General features: G+C 30.3%; 3 protein-coding genes across 3 annotated transcripts; all 3 read left to right on the forward strand.

The window, feature by feature from the left end:
* Window positions 1-1,845: 1,845 nt before the first annotated feature.
* HELRODRAFT_172994 (hypothetical protein) lies at window positions 1,846-2,551 on the forward strand (the record flags this gene model as incomplete). The annotated part of the gene is made up of 2 exons (XM_009019646.1): window positions 1,846-2,395; window positions 2,505-2,551. 2 exons carry the CDS (start codon window positions 1,846-1,848, stop codon window positions 2,549-2,551), a joined length of 597 nt encoding a protein of 198 aa, XP_009017894.1.
* Window positions 2,552-3,445: 894 nt separating this feature from the next.
* Window positions 3,446-18,806, forward strand: HELRODRAFT_185597 (hypothetical protein). Its single transcript, XM_009019647.1, has 9 exons — window positions 3,446-3,527; window positions 6,856-6,954; window positions 11,639-11,772; window positions 12,581-12,724; window positions 13,025-13,226; window positions 13,522-13,656; window positions 16,802-17,020; window positions 17,798-17,963; window positions 18,428-18,806. The coding sequence occupies exons 2-9, from the start codon at window positions 6,903-6,905 to the stop codon at window positions 18,462-18,464; spliced, it is 1,089 nt and encodes a 362-aa protein (XP_009017895.1). The 5' UTR covers window positions 3,446-3,527; window positions 6,856-6,902; the 3' UTR covers window positions 18,465-18,806.
* Window positions 18,807-22,598: 3,792 nt separating this feature from the next.
* On the forward strand, window positions 22,599-23,554 carry HELRODRAFT_137972 (hypothetical protein; the record flags this gene model as incomplete). Its single annotated transcript, XM_009019648.1, has 2 exons — window positions 22,599-22,709; window positions 23,408-23,554. Coding segments are annotated over 2 exons (258 nt in total), but the record flags the coding sequence as incomplete, so codon positions are not given.
* Between the last annotated feature and the right edge of the window lie 4,296 nt (window positions 23,555-27,850).

The following is a 27,850-nucleotide window of genomic DNA, read 5'->3' on the forward strand; positions in this document are numbered from 1 at the left end:
GATAAAATCCCCAATTAAATAAGAACCCTACAATTTTTTATAAAAATGTCTAAATCAACACAAAAAATCAAATTAGTGACAAACACCACGTCACTCCCGAAAACCGTGAAATAAAAATAAACAAATAAAATTAAAATAATGTACTTTTAAAAAGCAATATACATATATACACACATATGTTCTCTGGTTAAAATCATTATGCGATACATTGTTCGAATAGATTTAAAATCAATTTAATTAACATTAATATTAAAATTAAGGAAAATAATAATAAAGTAACAAAACACAACTAACATCATGATTGTTGAAATACAAGAAAAATGTACATACACATACACACACATGCATACATACATACAAAAATTCATACGTAAATACGCACATGTAAATTAAAAATCAATTTTTAAGAAAAATTAAAATGATCAATAGTGTAAAAGAAACAGACAATAGAAATCAATTATAAAAAAAAATCAATTATACATTATGAGAGGCGTTGAAGGTAGTTTTTTAACTCATACTTGAATGGGCGATAGATCTTGCACGACCTAACAAAAGACGGCAGTCTATTTCGCTTATAAATTCCATAAAAACATACGTTTCTATCGAGCAACTTACTTTTTATAATAGAAACTTTTAATTAATTTTCGCAGTTCACACGCGTATTTCTTATTTTTGTGTCATATTTAAAAGAGTCATTTAGATGCGCGTCTGATGTTCTCAACAAATTATTGTTAATGTTAAATATAAAACAGCATGCCTTAAAATCATTAATTTCAAAAATTGATAAAATTTAAAGCTGATTAAACAAGTTTTTTTGTCCACATTGTATCTAAAATTGTCAATGCCTTTTTTTGTGCAATATAAAGCGATTCTAATAAAGTTTTAAATGTGTTGCCCCATAATAGGTTTGCATAATATAAATGTGGGTAGATAAAGGCTTAACACATTAAAAATAATACTTTGTTTGGTAAAAGATATTTGACTTTTTTATAACTCCTAAATTTCTATTAACTTTTTGTAAGATAAAATCGATATGTTTTTTAAAATTTAGATTTTGATCTATTAAAACCCCTGATAATTTAAAGCAATCCACTCTTTCAATTTTAGAATTATCTACCGTTAAGAGAAATTCATCATCTTTATTAAGTGATCTATTAAAGATCATATATTTAGTTTTTTATATTTATATTAATAGTCAAGGGTTACAACAATATCTCTTTTTTACATGTTCACTAATGTTAATATTAATATTATTATTACTACGAAAAATGAACACAGACAAGAAGGCACAAGTCTCTATGTGATATAATGAGTCTAAAAATTTTGGTTATCAAATTTGCACGATTGGTACACAGAATTTGCTCAGTTGTTTAACATTGGTCACTGATGTTGGCAATGTGCAGCGGGTTAAAAATTGCTAAATAAAGAAATTTTAATAATCTGTTGAAATTCAAGAGTATTCAGAAGTAGCAACAAACTCGATACTGCAAATGAACGTTAAATTAATCTTACAGTATTAATATAGATGTATGAGTTTGTATAGTTATTTAGTGCACATTTTTTAACAATAGCTAGCTGTTTAACTGAAAATCATTGAACTGTGTGTGCTACGTCGGTTGGACAATATAGTTTGTGCGCCGCCTTTCAGTTGGCTTCATAAAATATTGATGATGACGTTAATTTAATTTTGTTATTTTGACAAAATTAAATTAACAATAGTAATATTTTTAACAATTATCAACAATTTATCATCTTAAAGTTATCATCTTTTCATGAAATGAATAAATATTTACTTACTTACCTCTCAAAAGCCTCCATAAATTTCTCCAAGTGTTTATTTATTTGATGGACGACACAAGATCAGATATTGGAATATACAATTCCTTAGGTAAACCGAAATCATGCTCCGATATGATCAACGATCGAGTGCAATGTTCAAGATTTCTCATAAAAAGAAGAGGACAGACAAAATCAAAAGAATCGAATAGGAAATTTTCTACCATTTCTTTGAATTGCAACATGTTATCTAGTTCGTCGATAAATAATTCATCAGACTTTTCACCAGCAATAACAATAATTAACAAATCGCCAAGCACCAGTGTTCAATCATTCTCCAGCGAGTCATCATTTTGTTCCAACATCATACGCGATAGTTCCATGTCTGATAATTTGAGTATTCCTGATCAAATGAAATCTATGACAATTGAAGAAACAGACGGAAATGAAAATTCATCGATTTATGAAACTTTAGAAAAACCTTATATTGATTTTTCAAATTACGACAGCGTTAAAATATCTGACTACCCGTTGCAATTTATTGAAGACAACGCCAAAACCAATTCTAATAAATCGCCTATTATTTCTGTAGAAAACAAACTTCTAGACGAATTAAATAGTAAGTCGTTTCATGTAACTTTACATTTCTGATTAACGGTATTTTAAAGTTGATATTATTTAAAGTTTATGCTAATGTTAGTTGAGCTTTTTCTTATTTTTTCTTCTAGACAAGGATGTCATCAACGAGGCCTTTAAATTTTTGGACGACCTTTGAGAATAACCAATGAATGAACAGAATAATTGTTTCTATTTTGTTCACGTAGACTTATTCTGGTCTAATTAAAGAATGACAACCTTCAACAGGAAGTCATGATCATTTCCAAATGTAGTTTAATGATTTTGTACAGCTAGAGAATCATAATTATTTTTGAACATAATTGATTTATTCATTTTTGGACATTGTTAGCAAAAAATAGAATTATTCTTTGAGTATGATGTTCGTATAAAAAAAAACAAGTGACGAACGACAATATTTAACATTAACAATATTTGCAGGTACATTTTTTGCAGTTTGTAAATAAATACTACGCAAGTTTTGTATACGGTCTAGCATGTTTCAGAAACATTTTATTGTGACTTTTTTAATTAGTTAAGGAGCATTTATCACTATGTAGGTTAAGAGAATATTTGTGATGGTTTATTCACTGCATATGTGTTGTTATTTCTCTTCATACATACAAATAATGAATGAATGAATGAAAGAATGAATGAATGAAAAAATTATATGCACATAGAAAAAATTAAAAAAAAATGACACGCGCTAATGGACTATTTTAGGTGTCTTGGAATGACAATTTTATACTGATAGATTGTGTGGTTGTTTTATACTTATTTTTAGTTTTGAATGGTGGTTTCAAAAATAAAAAAAATAATCGTTATGATAGTCGAAATATAGAGTTGAAATTCAAATATCCTTGAAAATTTTACTCAAGCTTGCTTAAAAATGTTTAAATATTTAAATAAAATGAGATGATTGATATATAACTCATGTCATTCATATTTTTATAATATTTAACAAGAATGAATGAATGAACATTCATGCTTAAAATTAATAGTGTCCGCTGGCTATTTAAATTTTGCGGTGCTTAGCCATTCGTTGCTAACATGACTTACTCAGGTCTAAACTAATCATTATAAGAATAGAGTTGATTTTGTCGTTTTGGTAATCAACTTTCCTGAAATACAGAATTGTGAGACTTCGTTTTTGAATTTAAATATTTATATTTTTTAAATTTAATTTATTTGTTTCATCAAATTTAAATAAATTTTAATCGACTCATCGTATTTATTACTTTTTTTTTCCATGGACTGTGATGTCAATCCATGATGATCATCCAATCAATCAATCAATCAATCAATCAATCAATTAGCTTATAAAGCGCTATTTCCGCGATGTTCAACAGCGCTCCTCAATGGATTTTGAAAACAGATGGGTCTTGAGATCCGCTCTGAACTTCGCAAGTGATGGAGAAATAGTTAGAGAAGTAGGTAGAGAGTTCCAGAGAAAAGGACCAGAAAAAGCAAAAGCAGATTTGGCAAAAGAGTGTTTAACACGAGTTAAGAAAAAGCGAGAAGAAGAAGACGATCGTAAACCGGGGCGTTTAGGTTCAATTAATATATCTGATAAGTACTTAAGAAATAATTTAGATTGAGACTTATACATGAACGTACAAATTTTAAAAATTATTCTATATTTTATAGGTAGCCAGTGCAAGAGAACAAGATATGGAGATATATGAGAAAAGAAAGGGGCACAAGCAACTAGACGAGCAGCAGAGTTAAAAGCTTTACTTAAAGGATAGAGTATAGAGTCAGGAAGACCATAGTAGAGCGAGTTACAATAATCAGTCCTAGATAAGACTAACGAAGTAACAAGAAGGAGAAGAGTAGGATCATCAAGAAAAGGCAAAAGTTTTTTTATTCTACGTAGATGAAAGTAAGAACTTCTAGCAACACTATTAATCTGAGAAGAGAGAGACATAGTAGAATCAAAGATAAAACCTAGACTACGAAACTTATGAGAGACATCAAGAGTTTTAGAATCAGGTAAGATAATAGGAGGAATAGTAATTGAGTGTTTAGATTTATTAAAACAAATTAATTCAAACTTAGAAGGATTAAGTTTAAGACACATAGAATCAGACCAAGCGATAATCGAAGAAAGACATAGAGATAAATTATGAAGAACACTATTGAGATTAGATGGAGGAAAAGAAGTATAAATATAAGAATCATCAGCATATAGTTGACTAGAGAAAGAAAAGTTATTAATAATACGAGGTAGTTCAGATAAATAGAAGAGGGCCAAGGATAGAACCCTGAGGTACCCCGAAAGTAAGAGTAGAGGAGTTAGAAGTAGAATTATTGAGAACAACAGAAGAAAAACGATTACAGAGATAAGAAGAAAACCAAGATAGACAAGAATCAGTAATATTAAAAGAAAGATGCAGCAGTCTCAAGAGAATAGTATGGTCAACAGTATCAAAAGCTGAAGAAAAGTCAAGAGCAAGAAGAAGAGTAAGATTACTATTGTCACTAGAGAGAAGGATATCATTGTGTATTTTAAGTAAAGAAGTTTCAGTACTGTGAGCAGGTCTGAAACCAGATTGAGATACAGGTAGCAAAGAGTTAAAGTCTAAATAGGATGAGAGTTGATTAAAAACAACTTTTTCTATTATTTTAGAGATGAAAGTAATATTAGTTACAGGTCTATAATTAGATAAAGAGGTAGGATCTAGGGATGTGTTTTTAAGAATAGGAATAACAATAGAATTCTTATAAGAAGTAGGAAATTTAGAGGTGGAAAGAGATAAATTAACTAATTTGAGAATGATTGGATAAAATATTGAAGAGAATTCTTTAAGTAAATTGGAAGGAAGTAGATCTAGAGAACAGGTTGTAGACGACATAGAATTAATAATTTTAGTTAGTTCTAAAATATTTATCCAAGATCAGTCACAATTCGTATTCACCAATCTACAATAACAAGGATTACAAAGCAAACATTCAACAGCCAAACCAGTAAATAACATAACCATTAATAATTAATGGTTAATAATTAATAATAATATTTAATTTGATTATTAAATTAGTAATAATTAATTTTAATTGGATTATGATTACAGTTTATTTATTCATAATTTTTAATATTTTAGTTTGTTTTTCACTTTTTAGAGAGGTAATGTCATAAATTGATAAAAGATAAATAAGTATATTAAAAATTTATATTAAATTAAAAATATTAATAATAATTCTTTCATCACTTCACAACTTGATATAAATAATTATAATATATATATATATATATATTAGTATATATATATATATAGTCTTAAAATATTACAGCATTGTTTAATTTCATTATCAAGTTTGTTCAATTCGGAAATAAAACTTTTATTCATTTTTGTATTTTTGTTTAAATATTTATGTACATTCCAACATAAGAAGCATTCATCAGTGTTCAATATGGATTTTGTTACATAGATCTCTGGACAAACTTGAACATAAGTCAATGATTACACTTTATTATTTTTTTCCATACCTCATCTATGAAAATCTATTTTGGGGCTGCTCCTGTAAATATTTAAATAATATATTGCAGATAGCACAGAATCGTTTACTAAGAATTTGTTTCTCACTTAAGTTTTATGACCATACCGATTTTATTTTTAGGGAGCATTCTTTTTTTGTATTTAATAAAATTACATCAATGACAAAATAGAACAATATGTTGAAAATACCTAAAAGTAGATCTGGATTAAATAATAAATCCTGGTTTATGAAAGTTATTAAAATATGGAATAAACTTGGGTTTCATAATCTAAAGTTTTCATCCATCACCTCTTTTAAAAGATAGCCAGGAGATCAATTTTTGAAAGTTCATAGTTGTGTTTTTTTATATATATAATATTTCATTATAACTTGTTTGTATTTCTCTTTTGGTTTGGGAAAATTTTTGCTTAGGACATTTGCAGGGTGGTTGATTTCGGTGATTTTTTGATTTGTTTTTGTTTACAGCTTTTGTTTTTAATTTGATTTTATTTGCAAATGGTACTTAGTTATTAAATCACACTATAGGTAAGGTGGTCTGCACAAGTTTTATATTTATAGATCTGTCAATAAAGTTTTTAGAAAAAAAAATTTTTGTTTAAATATTCATGTACATTCCAACATAAGAAACATTCATCAGTGTTCAATATGGATTTTGTTTTGTGTTTGTTTACATAGGTAAATACAACCCAGACCATATTCAACACTGATGATAAACAGGCACAAAAATCAAAACCGTGTTCAACATTTGGAATTTTGGTTTGAAATGAGAAATAAGAATTGTCCATTCAATTCTATTCAAATGCAATAGCATTTCATTGTTTTTCATTTAAATCTTTTTAATGAAATCAGTCAAAATATTTAATATTAGGTATTTCTTGTAACTTTATCATTATTATTATTAACTGTTAATGATCAACTAAGTAACAGGTAAAGTAATTTGATGTGCCAATTTATTTTCCTCCACAGAAAGTTCCATTGACTGTAAAGATCCTGTTGTAAAGAAGTAATCCAGCATGTTGTCATCATCGGCCAGGAATGTTCCTGTCCTTACAAACAGACCTCAGGGTATGCAAAAAATTAGTTATTTTTTCAATCCAAACATCTTTATATACTTTTTCTATGCTACCAAGTCTGTTGAAAGAATTGAATTAACCCATTTACCACCGCTACGTTAAATCAGTGTGAGGGAAACATTATATTAAAATTACAAGCCAATAATAGTCATAATAACATAGTATAAACAAAATTTTATTGATATAAAAATTACAAAAAATATACAACGTTGCGTTTTCGCAACGTCGGCAGGATTCAGTACATTTAGAATTTTTTATATAATGTTCAGAATATTAACAATGTACATAAAAAATTAATTGTTTTATTTGATTGTCACTGGTGGTATGTTGTGAAACATTTAGCATAGATGCCCACCATACATTTGCCGCAAATATAACATGTCGTACTTTTACACTGTTGACATCTGAGCCTGCGTCCTTCAGGATGTTTCAAAATGTAACGATCCGACATCACCCTAGGATCTGATAATTTTTTAAGTGATGACAGAGATCCGCATAAAATTTTATTGGATTGGCAATCGTCATCAGGAGCTTTAGTGGATAAAAGTGTAATGGCCACCCGACGACGAAATTCCAATAAATCAATTTTGCTCCCATTTACAAGTTGATATACTTTCCATGCATTGCAAAGAGCAATATCAACATAATTTACAAAATAAGGCCACCACCATTTTTTTCCTTTGATTCCTATTCTATATTTTGCAACAAAATTATCTAACAGATCTACTTCACCCATATTAGCATTGTAAGATACAATGAGATTTGGTTGCTGAATCACGATAGATTTTCTTTCAGATCTTGAAAATCTTTTTGCTGTCAGGAGTGGCTCAACCGATAGAAAATTGCTTGCCAGGGTTACTACAGGGTTGTCATTCCATTTGACTGCCAAAATTTCGTTTTTTATATCAAAACAACTGTCAAAAGTTCCTCTCTCTTTCTTTTGAAGCTTCTTGGTGTCTTCTAATATTGAGTTAATTAATCGAGGTTCACGTACAGTTCCAGTAGCATAAAAATGTGCAGCTCGAAGTTTTATCATGAGTTTGTGTGAAGTGAAAAAGTTATCAAAATATATAGCATGTTGCCCTGGAGTATTCACTACCTGTAACAAATTTAAAACCACATTGGCTCCAAGACCTAGATCAGGATCATAGTTTTCATCTTTACCAGCATAAGGGATAGAATGGAAAAGGTATCCATCGTATGAACAAAGACACCATATTTTAAACCCAAAGCAAACACGTTTGCCCTTCATAAACATTTTGCACGAATGCCTCCCAAAATATGGGATCATTTGTTCATCAATACTGAGATTGTGGGAGAACACATCAAATTTTACAAAATTTGCATTCATTAACTCAACATATGAATGGATTTTATAAAGCTTATCATGAGATTGAATTTTTGTATTGTCACTTAAATGAAGATTTTGTTTAATATTTCTAAAATGTTGACGACTTAAGGCATTAGTTACTATTTTGATGTTGCAGTCTTCCGCATTTTCCCAGTACATTTCTTCTCTTGGTAGCATATGATAGCCAGTAAAAAGCAGAAATCCAATAAAACGTTGTAACTGATAAGATTTCAGCTCAAATCCATGTCTATTTTTTTGTTGAGCATATATTTGACTTTGATCATTAATATCAAATCAAATTTTATTCAATCAATCCAAATTAATAATAATTAGGTAATGATTAGGAGACCAAAGCTAAAAAAAAACAAAATTCTTGTGTCGCAGGCCACCGTTCACAAATTGTTCATTCTAACACGATTTTTTAAGTAAATTTATAATTCATGACAAAATTAACATAATGCACAATTTACATGATTCTAATTAAATAAAAATTGAACTTTTTTTCAATAAATATTTCTTTATTTTGTTTTTAAACAAATGCAAGGAATTTTTAGTCTTTATATCAACAGGAAGTTTTTTCCAGATTCCGGGACCGGTATGTTTTAAACTTCCACCATGCAGTGTTATTCTTGCAGGTGGTGTATAGAGCAGAGGAGAATGTCGAGTGAACTTTGACTGCACAGCATTTCCAAATTCGAAGAAGTCATTAAAAGATGTTGGTAATTGATAATGTAAGAACTTGAACACAAAGATAGAAACATGATAATTATATAAATTTTTTATGTTTAGAATTTTCAGTTCAGGATAATAACAGCTGACATGACTATATGGATGTAGATTTAATAGAACTCTGATGAAACGATTTTGACATCTGGTAATTTGCTTCAAGTGAACTTCAGGGCTGTTTCCCCAGATGATGTTATGATATGAGCAATAACTGTGTCATCGAAAAATTCTTGAAACATTTCTGTTTCTGTTTGTCAGCTAAACATCCAATGAGATGTGATATTTTCAAATTTTGATCATCTTTTGGAGTTGAACAATATTTTGGTTTTTGTCGTTTCCAATTCACTGGAATATTTTGCTTTTTAGCTTTTATTATTTTATTTTTTCCATTGCTCAACTGCGAATGAAGTTTATTTCCAGTTTTGACTTCATCAATCTCATAGTGAACTTCTACTGTTCCACAGATATCCTGTGGCATATCATTATTGACAGTCAAATCATTTTCTTCAAAATCCTCACAATCACTCTGGTCATCTACAACTTCTGGTGGAAACACAACTATGTCTGCATTAAAAATATCATCATCTTCAGCAATCATGTCCACAGCCTCTTTCAAATTAAAAAATCTGTTATTTTCCATCTGAAAAATTCAAAATAAAGTCTTCATTTTTATAACTTTAAGCTTTTTTTACATTTCACCAACTAAATAAATATCAGAAGAAGATTTAGCTTGGTCAATAAAATTTTCTAAATTAGTGAGAAAAATATTAAAAGAAGAAGGAGGTCGATAGATAGCTATAAGAGAAGCTTTATAATTGTTAATCGTAAAGTTAATGTCTAAAAAATTTGAATTATCAACATCTAGAACAGGATCTAAGTTAATAGAAAAATTAATGTCATTTTTAATAAAAATGCCAACACCATCTCCAGTACCACCAACCCTATTATTATAAATAAAATTATAAGATTCAAGTTCAATATTGTTACATGTAACATCATTCAACCAAGTCTCTGAAACAATTATGAAATCAAAAATATTATGAAAAGATTTAATCAGTATTTGTAAATCAACCATTTTATGAAAGATACTACGACAATTCAAATGAAGGAGAGAGTACGTGTTATGTCTAAGAAATAGATAAGAACAGAATTTATTAATAAATACGTCATAGCTTAAATAATCATTAACAGAAACATTAAAAAGGATATCATTCGTGGAAGCATCAGGATTGTCTGTAGTCGCCATGTTTATGTTGATTGTTTTTTTTTCTTGAAATATCCAATCACGCACAATTGTGTTTTCAGGCCACAGGTCAGAGTCAAAAACTTTTGAACATAGTTCTTGAGCAACACATAATCTAAAAGATGTGCTACCATCAATGACTTCAGATTTGTTGTCGTCAGGTTTATCTCTAGCAGGAACATTTTTCTTCTTGATCGGGTACAAGGAAATGAAATTGATTCCAGCAGTTTTCGGATGATTGGCGATAGTTTAAGTTTTGCAGAATAAAACTTAAACTTGCACTTTGACGGATGACGAATCGGTTTGTTTTCTATTTTTGTTTTTATTAAATACTGTAGTAAAACCATTGTTATCTGACTGCGAACCATTCGATCTGCCAAGAACTTCGGCGTAATTTATGTTGATTTCCTTAGAAGTATTGAAGTTGTCGTCAGCTATGTGTAAATTGTTATCATTACTCCAATCCGAACGTTCATGAGCAGATAACAAAACATTATCGAATGAAGTAGAGATTGGTTGAGGGACACTGGTACCAGTTACATGTGAGTTGTGTACATATTTCAATTGAGCTGCACCTGGTTGAGATACAGCAGCTTTAAGAGTATTAGCGTATCCACCACTATTGTTCTTAATGTTATTTTTTTTACTTGTGAATAAATGTTGTTGACATAATGAGATGTTTTCTTTTAATAAATTTTCAACTTTATTAAGTCTGTTTATCATGTTAAAGGAATCATATTGACAGCTGTCATTCGGAACACGTTCAATGTTAAAAATCACAAACAGTGGCAACAAGTTTGCAGTTTTTTCAGAAAAGACCATTTCAAACATTTCAATGGTATCGTTGGACTTATCAAGCTTGGAGTTACTTTTAGAAGAAAATTTAATTTTACCATTTTTAAGCAATTCCAGTTCACCAAGTAAAATTTTATGAGCATTATTTATCTCGTTAGCAGAATAAAAATCAACAATATTGTTTTTAAACTTTTCATCTTTAAATTTATCAAAATATTTACCATAAAACCAAAGTAATTCGTTAACGACAATTTTGCGACCGTCCGCCATAGCTCAACGTAAACTAAAAAATATTAATAAATTCAAAAATTAAAAAAAAAATCTAAATAATTTAATCAAGTGTAAAATTTTATAATATTCATGTATTTGCATTAATGGACAATAGGTTTAAATATAATTTTTGCAAATAGACCAAACGAAAAATATAATTTAAGGAATTTAAAATACGCTTTGCATTAACGCTGGCGGTAAATGGGTTAAGTAAATTTATGAAAATATTTTATTAACGTTAAGTGGATGAATATCGATTCTGTTATACTCTGTCATTCATCCATCAAATAGACACAAAGTTCAAACAGCAAAAGTTGCCAGCCTGGCAGCCGATCATAACGGCGAGCACCGTTCTGCCACTGCTGTTCATCGCTGGAATTGTATTCATTCCACTGGGGGTTGCCCTTCTAGTCACTTCCAATAATGTCAGTTCTGTTGAGTTGTTGCATGAGATGTTTCGTTTGTTGTCTCGTGAGTTGTGTTGATGTTGTTGTGTGGTGTGACGTGTCTTGTGTTGTTGTGTTGATGTTTCGTGTTGTATTGTTAAGTGGTGTGGTGTATTGATGTTGTGTGTCGGTGTGGTTTTGAGGTGTGTGTTGTGTGATGTTGTAATATGTAGATGTTGATGTTGTGTGATGTGTTGATGTTATTCTGACATGTTGATGTTGTTGTGATGTTTTGATGTTATTGTGATGTGTTGATGCAGTTGTGATGTGTTGATGTTGTTGTGATGTGTCGATGTTGTTGTGATAAGTTGATATTGTTGTGATATGTTGATGTTGTTGTGATGTGTTAATGTTGTTTTGATGTGTTGATGTTGTTGTGATGTGTTGATGTTGTTGTGATGTGTTGATGTTGTTTTGCGTTGTTTTGTTGGGTTGATGTTTTGTGCTGCAATGTGTTGATGTTGTTGCGTGTTTGTTATGTTTAGTGTTGTGTGATGCTTCTGTTTTTTATATTTAGCAAAAATGTTGAAAAGTGCTACAAAGTTCATTTTTAATATTTTTCTCTGAAATTATTCTCTCTCTGTGTGTTCGTTGTTTTTTATTAGACAACAACAACAACACACGTTTAGACGACATTTTTCCCGAGATCGGGGGTTGCCGTTTAGCTACCTATGACGAAACCGAAATACCCCTCGACGCCATCCACATCTGTCACTCGCCTCAGTATCACGCAACCCCGCTTTATTAGACAATGAAAATTATTTTTAAATGCACTTGCATGTTACAGATATCTGAGTTGAGGATTGACTACACAGATGAGAATTGCAGATCAAATGAATTTCCACATGAGACCTGCCAGGAAGTACTTAGGAACAAGACAGGCACCACTTGTAACTGCCTGATCAATTTCAAACTGAACACAAGTTTCACAGTTGGTTTTTCTTCTGAATCAACATCTCTTGCTTTTTCTGGCATATTTTTTGTAGTTTTTGTTGTACAATTGTCCTTCTCTCATGTTTGTGCTTGTTGTATTTATCTATTTGGGTTGATGTATGTGTGCTTGCGTGTATTTTAATACATCTTTCTTGTTTTGAATTGTAATACATCTTTCTTGTTTAGTTGTTGCGATAGCACGTTTGCATTACAATTGTATAGTTTGTTAATTAAAAAATTCTCTTACTTGAAACAACAAAGACAAACGATCGAACAAACAAACGACACACTGCAACAGGGCAGGGTGTACCTGTACTATGGACTGACCAATTTCCATCAGAACCACAGAAGGTATGTGAAGTCCAGAGATGACCATCAGCTGTTGGGCATCAAATTGGACTTCAACTCACTTTCGAGTGATTGTGATCCGTACAGAGGAAATGGAAGCAGCTTGCAGGCATACGCACCATGTGGAGTCATTGCTAACAGTCTTTTCAATGGTTTTGGATAATTTTCCTGTTACATTATGAAGTTAATTCGTAGTTCACATCATCACATCTGAATTAAATATATATTTTAGCTTGGAGTACAATTTTTTTGTCATCATGACTTTATGGCATTTCTGTAACACTGCACTAATGAATGACATCATTTCAATTGTATTGTAACTTCGTGTCATTATTTCATTACAACACATCACTCCTCATCATATCATAGCATTACACAGTATGACGCAATAATGACGTAACGTTAAACAACGCACCACGTCACATATCACGGTGATAAACAACACAGACACCTTCAAGCTGTTCTTCCACAACAAGTCAGCAATCATTCCAGTTGGACTACTGAGCACGAACATTGCCTGGTCCACCGAAAAGTCCTCCAAGTACAACAATCCGCAGGGGTTTCGTGAGAATCCCGCCCAGGGTTTTCATGTTTTGTTATTTTTTTGTTGTTCATCTGTTATTAATTTGTTATTTAATTTTCATCTGTTATTTTTTTTATTCTGTAAATCAAACTCTGTCAGATGCAGGGAAGGTAACAACGTGCAAGGTAGGAAACGATGGAAATAAATATTATGATTATCTAATGTATAAGATGCATTTAGTGGGAGTAAAATAAAATAATGTGAAGAAAATATTGGTGACAGTATGTAGATGAAATGAAACTGTAAAATAAAATATTTGTTATTCATTTGTTATCTGTTTCTTATTTTATTGTTTTTTATTATGATTCATGGCTTTGTCTGATCAACCTGTGGTGAATCTAAGAAAGAGGGCCGGGGCCCAGTTGTGAGCAGTGTTGTTATCAATAGTCAATTCGTGGACAGAAAAAAACCGTTTTAAAGTGCAAAATGCTCCAAAAAACGTCGTCAGGTTAATTTTGGCTAAACTAGCGAACATTCGGTGAATTTATTGGCACTTCTCATCAAATTTATAGAATGTCAACATTTTTGAAATTTTGGACCCCCGTCAACGTTGTCTAGATCCGCCACTGCTAATGCTATTTGATTGACCATCTATGTCCTCTTTTTGATCATCGGAGAAAACAACGTTAGGCTAACAACATCTGAAATCTCTTGGTGAATTGTTCTGTATGGTTGAATAAGGTTGGCTCTTCAACGTTAGTACGCAAGAGCGATCAATTTAAGCTTTCAAACGTTCCTCAAATTGAAGACCTACTATTCCTGTTTCTCTTCCTTGAACATTCTTTAGTTTGTTTATTAATCCGACTCTGTAAGCTTGAACGCCGCACTGTGTAAATCTGGTTGTATGATCAATATATAGCAACAAAAATTTATCTTTTAAGATAATCAGAAATTTGTTCGTAATTCTGTCATTTCCCCTACGGCTGTATGTCTCCCAGTCTATTTCAGAAAAGTTTAAATCCCCCAACATTATGACATCATCAGCTCATCATTTATCACTGCTAACAAACCAACTATTAATTATTTTCATCTTCAGACTTTGGCTAAAGTTCTTGGGATTAACTTCCCTTAGAGCAATCAACCCCGATGCAACTTCTAGACTTTTCAAAAAGATCTTCAAAAAGATCTAAATGCTAATCTACATTTGACAATTTAATACTTGAAGTGTTTAGTCTTGCCTAGCTTGAATTTTTATTTTGATAAATTTTGCTTGGTAAAAGCAAAACATAAAAATCTAGCTACATCTTTAATCTGAATGACCAATTTGCAACGTCATCTTTGATATCAGTTTCTTTCTTTTTATCTTCTGGTATATTTTTGTTGTTGATTCCGTCTTCCTTAGAATGATCATAATTATACGATTTTAGCTTAAGGCTATTAAGGAGAATTAAGTTTTTTGGATTTTAACTACCAAGTTGTAGCAAGATTAGTCTGGTCTAGATTTAATAAAAAAAAAGGTTAAAGGTCTATTACACTCTTCCTTGATTCAGCGAAAGAAACCGTCATATATAAATACGTGCTAAATGACGCATCACAAACGAAGCATGGAATAAGCGGGAATCTTTTCGTCATATAATTGAATCGAACCCGGTCACCGCACGTACTGCGGAACGGCCGCAAGCTGTCTTAACCACTAGGCCATCACACTGCCGATTTGTTATCCGATTTGTTATCATCCGATTTGTTATCATCCGATTTGTTATCATCCAACCTGAACACGTCAAAGTCCATATCAACAATCTTCTTCAGCAGGTTACTAACTGTAGTTCTGAGGTTGCTTTCTTTTTCAGGCAGGTTGTAGAGTACTAAACTTTTTCTCTTTATAATTTATATAATAGAATATAATAGAATTCATATGCATATAATAAAAAAAAACTAAAAATATATATATGAATTGGCTTGGTTTAAGAATGTTTGATAGAACTAGTCATCTTTTCAAAATAACAAAAACTACAACAATATCTCAAATATATCAATATCGTCAACTTCTAATGGCCTACACTTTAATTATGAAAACAAATTGCTGGAGTTTCAATAGAATAATCAAAGATCACTTGAATCGATCAGAGAGACTTCTAAGAAGATATCAATATTTTTATGTTTTCAAATCCACGTACATCTTTATATTTTAATAGTCTTTTTATTATTAATATTCTAAGACTATTTAATAAATTGCCAAGTGAAATTAAAACTCTCAATAACATTGGATAGTTCAAAAAAATGATCTTAATTGACAATTTTAAAAAAAATTTTTAACTTATTTATTATGTTTATTATTATGTTTTTATCCATTAGGCTAACTTGTATTATATTATACTAATATTTCTTTTCTTTGGTTGATTTGAGTCAAAGTTGGTTTTAATTTTATACTATTGGTTGATTTGCTTTACATGCACAGGTATTGTGCCTCAGCTTTTTTGTCAAATAAATTGATCGAATTGAAAATTGCTATCTTGGTTGATGTGACTAGGATAGACGTTCCAATTTTACATTAGAAGTGTGAGAGTGTTAACCTGACTTCTAACAACTACACAATATTTTTTTATTGCTTGCTGACATAGCTCCATACTTACTTTGCGATTTTCTCGTTGTGTTCCAGCTGTTTCAAAGATGTCAGAGAGTAATCTTAAATTTTCTTTCTGAATGAATTCCATTCATTGTTCTGAAAATTTGTGGCTACTTTGAGAGAATTTTTTTTTGTTAATTTTTGTTAATAGTTGTGATCTTCCTTCGTTGTAACCCAACCCCAGTCCAAGTTCTATGTCAGCAGGTTTTTTTTCAGAAACGGATTCTTTTTGCTTTTTTTTTGATGCCATCATCTTCAAAATGATACAACTCTTTATTTTTTATTTATTTAGCTGCCAGAAAATTGATTTATTTAACCCAAAAAAGAATTTTTGATATTTTTTGAACTACATTAACATTATTCATTTGTGCTAATTTAACAAATCTCCTATCGAATTTTCTGGCAAACTGTCGTCAAAAATTGTGATCTGTAATAGTTATTTTTATGGATGCTTGATGTTTGTTGATACCATTTTAAAATTAGTTATAAATTTTTTTTATCCTTGCTTTTTATATTTTAATAATTCATAAAAGAAGTAAATGGTCTAAAATAGTGACTCGTAATTTATTTGTAATCAGCTTTCAACGGCACCTTGCGCCCACCTAACTGGCCGAAGCCGGTGTACCAGTTGGACGACACCAACCCAGACAACAATGGATACGAAAACGAGGACTTGATGGTTTGGATGAGAACAGCTGCCCTGCCAAACTTTAGAAAGTTGTACAGAAGGATCAATCACACCGAATTCTTTGAAGGTGGACTGCCTGCTGGCAACTACACCATCGAAGTTGGATACTGTTAGTGAAGTTGATGACGTCGTTACTGTCGTGTCGTCGGATGCTTCGTACTGTTGGTTGTGGCGTTGTGGTATAATAATACCACTGATAGATATAAAAATTTAATGCGTTACTGTCATTTAAAGGCTGTTGTTGATTTCTAATTATGAAGTGCGGTTTAATTCCTGCTGACGAATAATGCTGAGTTGCGTTTTAAGCGTCCTATTGAATGACTACTACTAAGACTTGCGTAGAAAATTAATAATTTCTAAACAACTACGAGACATGAGAATATCAACTCACATAACTGTGTTAGAAATAATGCTTTTAATTTTTGACGCTTTTAAATTATGTTACGAACAACAATGTCCTCAATGTTGACTGTTGTAAAAGAGGATCTTATGTTTATGATCCTTATAAATGATGATCCTTATAAATGATGATCCTTATAAATGATGATCCTTATAAATGATGATCCTTATAAATGATGATTATAAATGATGATCCTTATAAATGATGATCCTTATAAATGATGATCTTTATAAATGATGATCCTTATTAATGATGATCCTTATAAATGATGATCCTTTTAAATGATGATCCTTATAAATGATAATCCTTATAGCTGATGATCCCTATAAATGATAATCTTTATACAGGAGGATTCTTATGACTGATAGCCTTATATCTCATTAGCGATGACTTTATAATCGACGATACTTATCAGATAATGATCATTATTGAATGATGACCCATATAAACGAAAACCTTTATAATGATGTTTTTCAATGATGACAGCTTACCCCACCTGGTCATTTGGTGGCTCCAAGCAGATTTTCATCACGACAACTTCTTGGATAGGTGGAAAGAATCCATTCCTGGGGATTGCTTATTTGGTTGTCGGATCTATCTGCGTTATTCTCGGATTTGTCTTCCTGCTGATCCACTTGAAATACGACAAGAGGTATCTTGATTGATTGTTTAATCAATTAATGAATGTATAAATGGTGTTCCGATTTTATTATTACTGAAAAATAGCTCAAAAATTGTCATGCTCATCTGTAAGAAATTAAATATTGATCACTTGTTTGACGCTCTCCTATTTAATTTGATTCATTGATTTGTAAAACTTTTCTAGATTTGTCCTCGTTGGCTGAATTCTTAGGTTTTGTTTTAATAAAGTTCTTCGAGAATATTTGATGTTGTCATGTTTTTCTGTTTAACTTAACATAAACGTGAATAGATTGTTACTATTTTTAATTTCGTTATTCCTAATTTGGTTCAGCATGCTTAACCAGATAGTTTTTGTAATCTACCGTATGCATTTGTTTCATCGTCTTCAATAACTCATTAGTAACATTTTGTTTTATTTTGAATCATTAATTTTAATTAAAATTTGTAAAAATTGTAACAAAAATTTATTAACAGTAAGAACACCTTGAAGTTTGAACACCTGTCCAACTAAAACTTGTATGCATAATAATTCCACACATTTTTAATTTGTTTTCTATTATTTGTATATATGAATCATGTTTGTAAATAATGTTACATTTCCTCACATCTAGCATACATCACAATGGAAAATATTAATTTATTAATTTTACAAATTTATAATTTTTTCAATTCATCAACTTTTTAATTTATCAATTTTTAAAGTTTTAAACTAACGATATGGTCGTGCTTGCTGTTTTTTAAACTATAAAAATCAAATAAAATACAATTAAATGTAACATCATGTTTATTGATTGGTTGTTGTTTAAATCTTTCTAGTTATCGCTTGTTGAAGTTTAATATATTCTAAATTGATCACTTTTCTTTCATTTAATTTAAAAACCTCATTATAAACGCATATTCGCATTTCGAACACTGTTGTTAGTAGTTTCTGAATAAAAATCGTTCATGATCGCGATCAGTTGGCGCTAAACAGCGAAATGATTGAATCATGTTGTAAGGTTTAATTGAACAATTTATAATAATTACTCCATACACTTGCATTACTCCGGTACCCCAGTATCAAAAAAAAGTACAACGTGTCTGAATGAACAATTCTGATTCAATATGTCCTACTTATGTTTCTCCTTTGAGTCTTCGTTTGAAATTTAAAAACTGAAAATTTGTATCCTGTTATCTTTTATACCACCACGATCAAAAAGCATTGCATAGTAATGCGAACAACTACATTGTTATCTCTCATCAGCTTTTAAAAATATAAAAATTGGGTGAATATTTTCATAAAAAGATTATTAATTAATTGATCTCAAATGTTTTACAAACTGTTTTTGTTTTATAATAACGTTGTGGGTGATTATTTATTACATTGTAAGGCAATAGTTGAAAACATAGCTGGGAGAGTCGAAAGTCAGTGATTAGTGGCGAACAAACATCCAAACAGCTTCTATATTTGGCTTTTATCACAGTCATGCATGAAAAAACCCGACTTCACTTATGTAGGTGAAAGGAAGCAGGAGAATAGTTTTTGTTGCCCCGTGAGCTCCGGGTTTTCTGACCCTTATGCCTATTAAGAAAGCGGCGAATGAAGATGAGTTTTCAAACTGCATTTTCAACGCTTGGTCAGCGACAAGCTCCAAATGCTTATTTTCCACTCTAACGGTCAAATTATTCTTAATTCCAACAGAATAATTCATTTTCAGCAAGATAGAAATGTAGGTACTTTCATTTTCAACAAACGGTTTTAACACGATTAAAATTATATGAAATTTGAAAAAACTAGTCTTACTTTTATAATCAATATTTTTTGTTGTTTTCAGTGAATTTTTATCAATTGCGACATTTATTTGTTCAAACCAATCTAGAACAATATTTATGCTTAAGTATTGTAGCCGCGTGTTTAAACAGCCGTTCCGCTCTTCTTAACAACAATTTTAACTCGTGATAAATCAGTGTTTGCGTCCTCATTTGCATACTCATCTTAAGTATTGAAACAATCACTTATTTTTAAATGGCTGACCAGGTCTACACACATACTTAACTCATCAAGATTGGTAGTGGTAGTTCTAGGTCATACATACGCAGGCCAGTAATATATAATGAATTTTATGGCGTTGCGGGTCAGATCTGAGACAAAATTTGGTTAAGCATTTTTCAAAATCTGCTCGTAGCGGACAGGCCCTTGCTGCTCCACGGGGAGGCACTGGCCCGCGGACCACTGCGGAGCACTGATCTAAAGGTTTGTTAACGGCAAAGAAGCGGAAACGTCTCTACAGTGTTAGCCCTGTTGCTTATATTAAACAGTTTAACAATGTTGTGGCGTTGCATATGGAATAAATGGATTGAATCGTTTCTTAAAAACGGAAGACAAAGAATTGTCCAAGGTGAAACTATTTCTGACTGGGCTGAAATTTTTAGTGGTGTTCCTCAGGGCTCTGTTATTGGTCCTCTACTGAGTAGAGCAGAATCATATATTTAATGAAGAGTAGAGTCTACTTTTCATTCTCTACATCAGTGACTTACCAACAAACTAAAAAATACAACAAAACTCTTTACAGATGATACCAAAATCATAAAAGCAATATCGTCAGATGACGATGTTGTTGAACTTCAATCTGATTTGAATGAGGCATTTAAATGGTCGCAAGACTGGCTTCTACGATGCTCTGTTATGCACTACGGATACTAATAAAAATGTCTACTGTATATAAATGATACGATACGATACGATACGATATATTTTATTTGCTTCAAAAATGGAATACTTCTTGCTGAATCTGAATCCGAGAGAGATCTTGGAGTGGTTTTTTCAAATAACTTAAAATGGAAAAATCAAGTCATCACAGCATCAAACAAAGCAAACCAAATGCTTGGTCGAATAAAAAAATCTTTTGGGAAATTTGATTATAAGTTTATTTGTAATTTATACCTAACTTTTATTTGTCCACTGTTGGAGTTTGCAGTATCAGTTTGGTCCCCAAATCTAAAGGGTGATAGCAAGGTAATCGAAATAGTCCAGCACAGAGCAACAAAGTTGATTCCATTTATAAAAACCTAGCTTACGAAGATCGTCTTAAAAAATTAGATTAACAACCTTGGTGGAAAGAAGAAAAAGAGGAGATTTGATTCAGTTGCTTAAAATCATGTTTAATTTTGACAAAGTTGATTTAAATAATCGTTTTAGCATTGTCACAACCAAAACGCGAGGTCACAGTTTGAAATATTTTAAAGAGTTAACAAGACGTAGAGGCAGAGAGAACTATCATACTTATTCAATGGAGTCGCAAATATTTGGAACTCATTATCAAATGAACTTGTTTATGCACAATCAATGAACAAATTTAAAGCAAACATTGATTGTTGGATGAACAACAATCAATCAACGAATCAGCTGTGCTAGCATGCCTGACAGTATGCTCTCTGTATAACCTCCAGAACAGCATTACTACTACTACTTATCGTGCGAAAATAAAACGATACTTGCTGCTTTTGAATAAAAAGTAATTTTTGATGTAAGATTTTGCTTGAAACAAAAATAAAATTAAAATCATTATCCTTTACGTTAAAGCATCTTTAATTAAAATTACATAACGTCTAACTTTTTTCCTTTATATGAATACATTAATTTTGTTTCGTTTACAAATCAAAGATTTAAAATAAAAGAAGATAAAAAAGAAGATATAGATACATTTGTCTTTTAATTTGTTGCTCCATACCTTTCAATAATTTGATCTATTTGAAATCTTGTTCATTGACGTGTTGACTTACGTAACCAAAAAGTACAGGAGCGAAACTTTTTCGTGTGGACGGTGCTTTCGTCTGCCCTCTTTATTTGCATTCTACTGACAGGAAGTTCCCGTGCAGACGGTTTGATCTAATTAAATGGCATCTTTTAATTTAAACGTGCCGCTAGATGTCGCTTATCCTCATTTCATTTGTTATTTTCATAATGATTATTAAGATTAACATTAAAATAATTATTATTTCCGGAGTGCTACCTTTTTATCAGTTATCTTATATTTTATAACATTATTTTGTATGTATTTTAAAAAACAGTATTTTTATTTTATTATAATTAAATTAATGAATAATAAAGTATTAATAATTTTATTTTATTATTAGCTTTATTTTATAATTATTTATTTATTAGATAAATAAATAATTATAAAATAAAGCATATAATAAATTAAGTTAAATTTTTTAACTTATAACACTTTTTTTAATTAATTGTTATATTAATTATTTAATAATATATTATTTATTTTAAAAAGTTAATTAGTCTTTGTGAGCATGAAGTGAATGAATAAGAGTTCTAATTTAAAATTTTTAAAGGAGAGATTAATCAACAACTCAACTTTATATAATATTTAATATTGCTTCCTAACTTTATATTATACTTGGTAAAGAAACAATTGTTAAAATTTTGAGACTATTAAAATTTAAATTTTAAAGTCAAAAAATGGATTCTCTGTCTTCATGTGAAGAATCTCAAATGCTATCACAGTTAAAAGGCAGTGAACTTCGATTTGTAAATGAAACAAAATTAGTGTATTCATGTGGAGGAGAAGAGTTAGACAGTAAAAGAGGAAATGAATCATCATCTGGCGAGGACAATGACTGCTGGGATGATTCAACAAATGACTGTTCAATAAAGCCAGGCAAAAAAACAAGGGGTCGAGTAAGAATAAAAATGGAATTCATCAAAGATAAAGTTAGAAGATACACCACATTCAGTAAAAGAAAAACTGGAATAATGAAAAAGGTTGACTTGTTTGACATTTTAAAATTTTGTTCTAATGATAGATAACAGTCACTTTTTAAAACATATAACATTCAAACATTAATAAATTAAACGAAATTAAGCCGTTCATATTGATTTATTTATTTCTTCTAGAATTTTCTAAAAATATGTTTCTTTGGTCATCATAACTTTAACATTTAACTCATCTCTAAATGTCTGGAATTCTTGGCCCTCAGACATCACAAATTACAGCTCCCTCTGTGGTTTTAAATTAAATCTATTTTAAAAACTATTTATTTCAATTTAGCTTTTAATTGATAATAATTATATATTTTTGCATGCTGCTTTTAATTTCTATTACATTAATTCAACAACAATTACAATTTTAATTTAAGTTTGTTTTTATTATTTGTTTCTTATCACTGGTCTCATATCGCCATGGTTAATTGTGAATTTCTTGGTTTTGGGGGCACCCCTGTTGCTTGCACTGGCACTTTACAAATGACATTTCTTATTTATTTTCAATATTTATTTCTTTATTTATTTATTATTTATTAATGTCTGTGTCCACTCTCAATACCTCAGTGATATTCAAAACTTTAAAAATTTTAAGTCTAAAGTCAAATTTTAGCCTAATGTTCGGCCAAGCCAAACCTTTGGTGTGTCTCAAATATATACATTATATACGCATATTCACCATCACAATAACACACATCCAGGCATATGAACTTGCCAAATTGACTGGCACTCAGTTGATGTTGTTGGTGGCCAGTGAAACGGGTCATGTTTACACATTCGCCACAAAAAAGTTGAAACCAATGATTGAAAGTGCAGAAGCCAAAGCCCTGATTGAAGCATGCATCAGTGAGAAGGCCTTCACAACCGACCAACACAAGAACAACCTCAAACGAACTTTAGGATCAACAAAGAGAAGTGATTCTAAAGATGAAGAGCATTTTACTTTGAATGCAAATGCTGCTTATACTGGCGTTAAAGAGGTTTATTTTATTTTCCCTGTTTTATTTCATTGTTTTTGGTGCCCATAAGTTTGGAGAAACCATTGCCAGTACTTGTTTCTTTTTGTCACTGACACAACTAGAAATGTGTTAATATTTTGTATTAGGAATTAGAGAGTTCAAGGCAGTTGGAAGCCTGTCCTCGAAAAGAAGTGAATAGTGATGATGTGATGGATGAACAGGTGTCTCTTGGTAGACCTACCACATCTTCCCATCCAGAAACATTGGGTCAGGATGTATTAACATAATTATTGTTTGTTATACAAGTCAGTTGTCTATTGTAATTATTGGAAGTTTTTATAATTGGACAAAATTGTTTGAACAGAATTAAAGCATAAGGTATCATTCATGATTGTTGTAGTGACAGCAATAATGTAATTTGAAAATAGTTGTTATACATATATGGATTTCTGAATGTCAATTATGAGACCCAGATGAAAGAATGATTGACATCATAGGCTGGGGTAATTACCTTAGAGATGGGGAAGAGGATGATGATTAATTAGCCACAACGTTATTTAGTTTTGATTAAATGGACTTAATGTAGCACTTCTAAAGTGATAACTGAAGCAACACAAGAACTGTTTGTTACAAAAATACTTTTTAAACATGATGAAGTTGACTGCCTGCTTGATGATGGCATTATTCTTATTTAATGTATTAGATAGATAATTTTCTGACCAGGTGTTATCTGCTTATGTTATTTAAAAATTTTATTGGTTAGTGTGATTAAACATTTCTAACAGAAAATTTTCATACACAACATTTCATTAAATCTGTACCAAACAATTTTTTATTAATTGCTTGTGGCACAAGTTTTGGTTGTTGCATATATTTTGGTTGTTTTGTTGTTGCTTATATTTTAGTTGTTGTATTTTTTATGATTGGTTTGTACAAGCTTCGGTTGATGCACAAGTTTCAATTGCTGAACTTTTTTACAGCCTACCCCAACCTTCCTTCGCCAATTGATCTCAGAAAAAGAAACCATAGGAAGCTAAATAAACCAAGTACCAAATGTTCAATACCTTTTAATCATTCATTTCTGTTGAAATTATTTTTAATTGATTTTTTTATGTTGGGCAGAACTTTTTTGACGGTATAAGGTTTTTTTTGAGAAAAATTTATATTGTAAATTTTGAAAAATACATAAATGTAAACCTTTTTTTCTTACATCAAAAGCAATATTAAGATTGAATAACTGAATGACACTGGCATTCAATGTACTTGAAAAGTGGTTGTTTGAAGCAATAAATATTACTTGATCTTCTATGTAACAAAGAGATACACTATTGTGTATGTAAAAGGCAAAATAAGGAATAAGAATTAAAGCTCAAAAGTCATTATAGCAGGTTTGAATTGAATTTTCTGACTCTAGTCAGTTTCTGCAGGACAAGATTCATTTGAATTCTGCACCACAGATTTTATAATATCTTGTTTCTTGGCTCTTTGTTAAAGAACTAGATCATCTCCTCTCCATCTAGAGCATCTCCTCACACGTTTTGTTTCTAAAATGTCATCAAATTTGTTGTCAAATATGTTTTTATAAATATTTATTAACCTAAATTGTATATTTCAAAATTGTTCATGTGGTGAACGTTGAGAAAGCACTTTGGCATTCCTGATAACAGTTTTAAAGTTGTGTCTCTATCAATCTTTGTAATGGTAACTGTTATCAAGTTACAATGCTGACAACACTTCATTTGTCTTGCTAACTTCATTCTGACTTCTTTCAACTCACAATAAGATATTTATGTGTAGAAAATATAGTTTGAAATTATCTATTTTACTTTAATTTTTATTGAATTTCATTTACTCATAGTTCTTGTCGCACCTAAAAGGCCATGCTATACGGAAGATGTGCTATCTGGGGAACATCCATCCAGTCAATTAACCTCATCAGGTACACTTCGTACCTTCATATTATTTATTTTTATTATCAAAAGTTTAGGAATACTTGAGCTGAATTTTCATGCAAATTTGGTTTTTAAATCAAACAAGCCATCTAGATAGGGCTGGCTAACTCCACATAACCACCCGACTGTATTCATGCAGCACAATCAAGTAGAAAAATGTTTCTCTTCTCTGATTCCTTTTAATAGTTTCACCTCAATTTAAATTTAATTTGAGAAGTTAAATTATTTATTATCGGAGCAATTTATTTACAATATTGATGTAGAATAAAAATAAAGTTCAAATGTCTGTAAATTTTTGTCTAAATACGGTTATAGCACGCTATTCGATCACCCGTTGTTCAGCAGTATTTATTCATAAAATTGTAACTATAACAAATTAAAGTCCATCAAGTTGTGTCTTATTTAATCAAGTCACGCTTTTTTAACTTATTCCATTGTTCTCCTCAGTTTAATCGGCTTTTACAAATGATATCATTTTGCTTGGCAAAGAAAATAATTAGGTTTGTTTAGTTAGTTACAATAGTCGGCCGATAGTTAGAAGGCCGATGTGCTAGATTGTCATCTAACATTTGTTTATTTTTAAACTCAATTCAATGATAATAAATATGCTAAGATTAATTTTTATTTAATTAACAGCTGATTATTTCATCAACCAGCAAAACGTGATTATGAATGAATATATCCAGGTTGAGTTTTAGTTGTCATTTTTAAAACTTTCATATGTATATTTAGGTGATAATTTATTTGCTTACTATGCTGGAACAAACTGCAATTTTTATTTTTAATTTTATTTTGAAGCATCATACAAATATCATTTCAATTTACACTCAGAAGATTCCAAATGATTCAGACGTTTTCAATGTGCCTGACAACAACAGCCATCAGTTGAACACTTGACACACAACAATTTTTTTAAATGTGATGTTTTGTCATATTGACACATTCAATTTGTAAATAAATTCATAAATTATTTAAAATAACAAAATTTGTATAATTTAAAAAACGAATAATTCTGCATGTATGTACAAACAGATAAATAAATAACGACTAGAAAAATGTTAGTAAAATTATAAATAACTTCTTGTCATTCTCAACAGCTAAACAATAAAATTAGTAATGAGTTGTATTTAATCCAGGTGACCAGCATCTTTGATGACAATGAACCTCGAGGCAATGAAAGCGCAGGTTACAGTCAGTGTAACGAGAACAATCACAAATATGTAAAAACTTTCCTCATCAAACATATCTTCAAACTGAGGTAATAAACCAGACACTCTATTGACTATTTCGCGTTCTGCTGTTCCTTTCGGTAATGTCATCTTCAAAATCTGCAACTGATAATAATTTATTCAATTATTTTCTATAATCTTACAATACATATAAGATAGTAACTCTTTTCATTTTGTGCAAAGTTTGACAGTGTACTATATCGCAGACCTCACACAACTAAATTCATAAATTATTTAATACAACAGCTAGGCACTGTTCATTGATGAACTTATATTTATGAACAATTTTAAAATAGTCAGATGTTAAGTTCTCAACAGTTTTTTAAACTTTTTTTATGGTAAGCTGGTTTATATAATAATTAGGAGTTTCATTTGGAAGCAAATTTTTTGACATTTTAATTTTACTCAGAGTACTGGTTTCAAAAAACAAACTATTGGCATCATTAACAATGAATTAACTACCAATAAAAGTCTTTGGAGCAATAAACATATAACTCAAATGATTTTGGAGCAATAAACATATAACTGACTGAATGATTATTTATTTTATGATAAAAATTAGCTTAATTTTAAAACTTTATGTCCTTTATGATGATGAATCCTTTAATGTTTAATAGAACAAATCATAGACAGATTTAAAAAATTATTTCTATCTGGTATTTAAATTTTTATAAATAGTGATAAAAATAATTTAAAATTTTTTAGTTAGTTTCAGTCTAAAACTCTAAATCAACGTCATTGCTATGTTACTTAAAGTACAAAGTATAGTATAGTATATGAATTTTAAATTTTATAAGTTTTATAATTTTTTAGATTTATTTAAAATTAAATTTTAAAATAGTTTTAGTTTGAAAAATTTTAAAAGCAGGGTTACATTTCAACTTTGATATTTAATTTTTAATAAAATAATAACCTTTTTGTGAATGCCAATTTAACAAGAATAGATGAGAGATTAGATTACATTACAGAGGTTAGTGATTACACTTTTAATGTCTTAATGACTT

The sequence above is a fragment of the Helobdella robusta genome (assembly GCF_000326865.2).
Source record: "Helobdella robusta unplaced genomic scaffold HELROscaffold_25, whole genome shotgun sequence".
In the NCBI taxonomy this organism is placed as follows: domain Eukaryota; kingdom Metazoa; phylum Annelida; class Clitellata; order Rhynchobdellida; family Glossiphoniidae; genus Helobdella; species Helobdella robusta.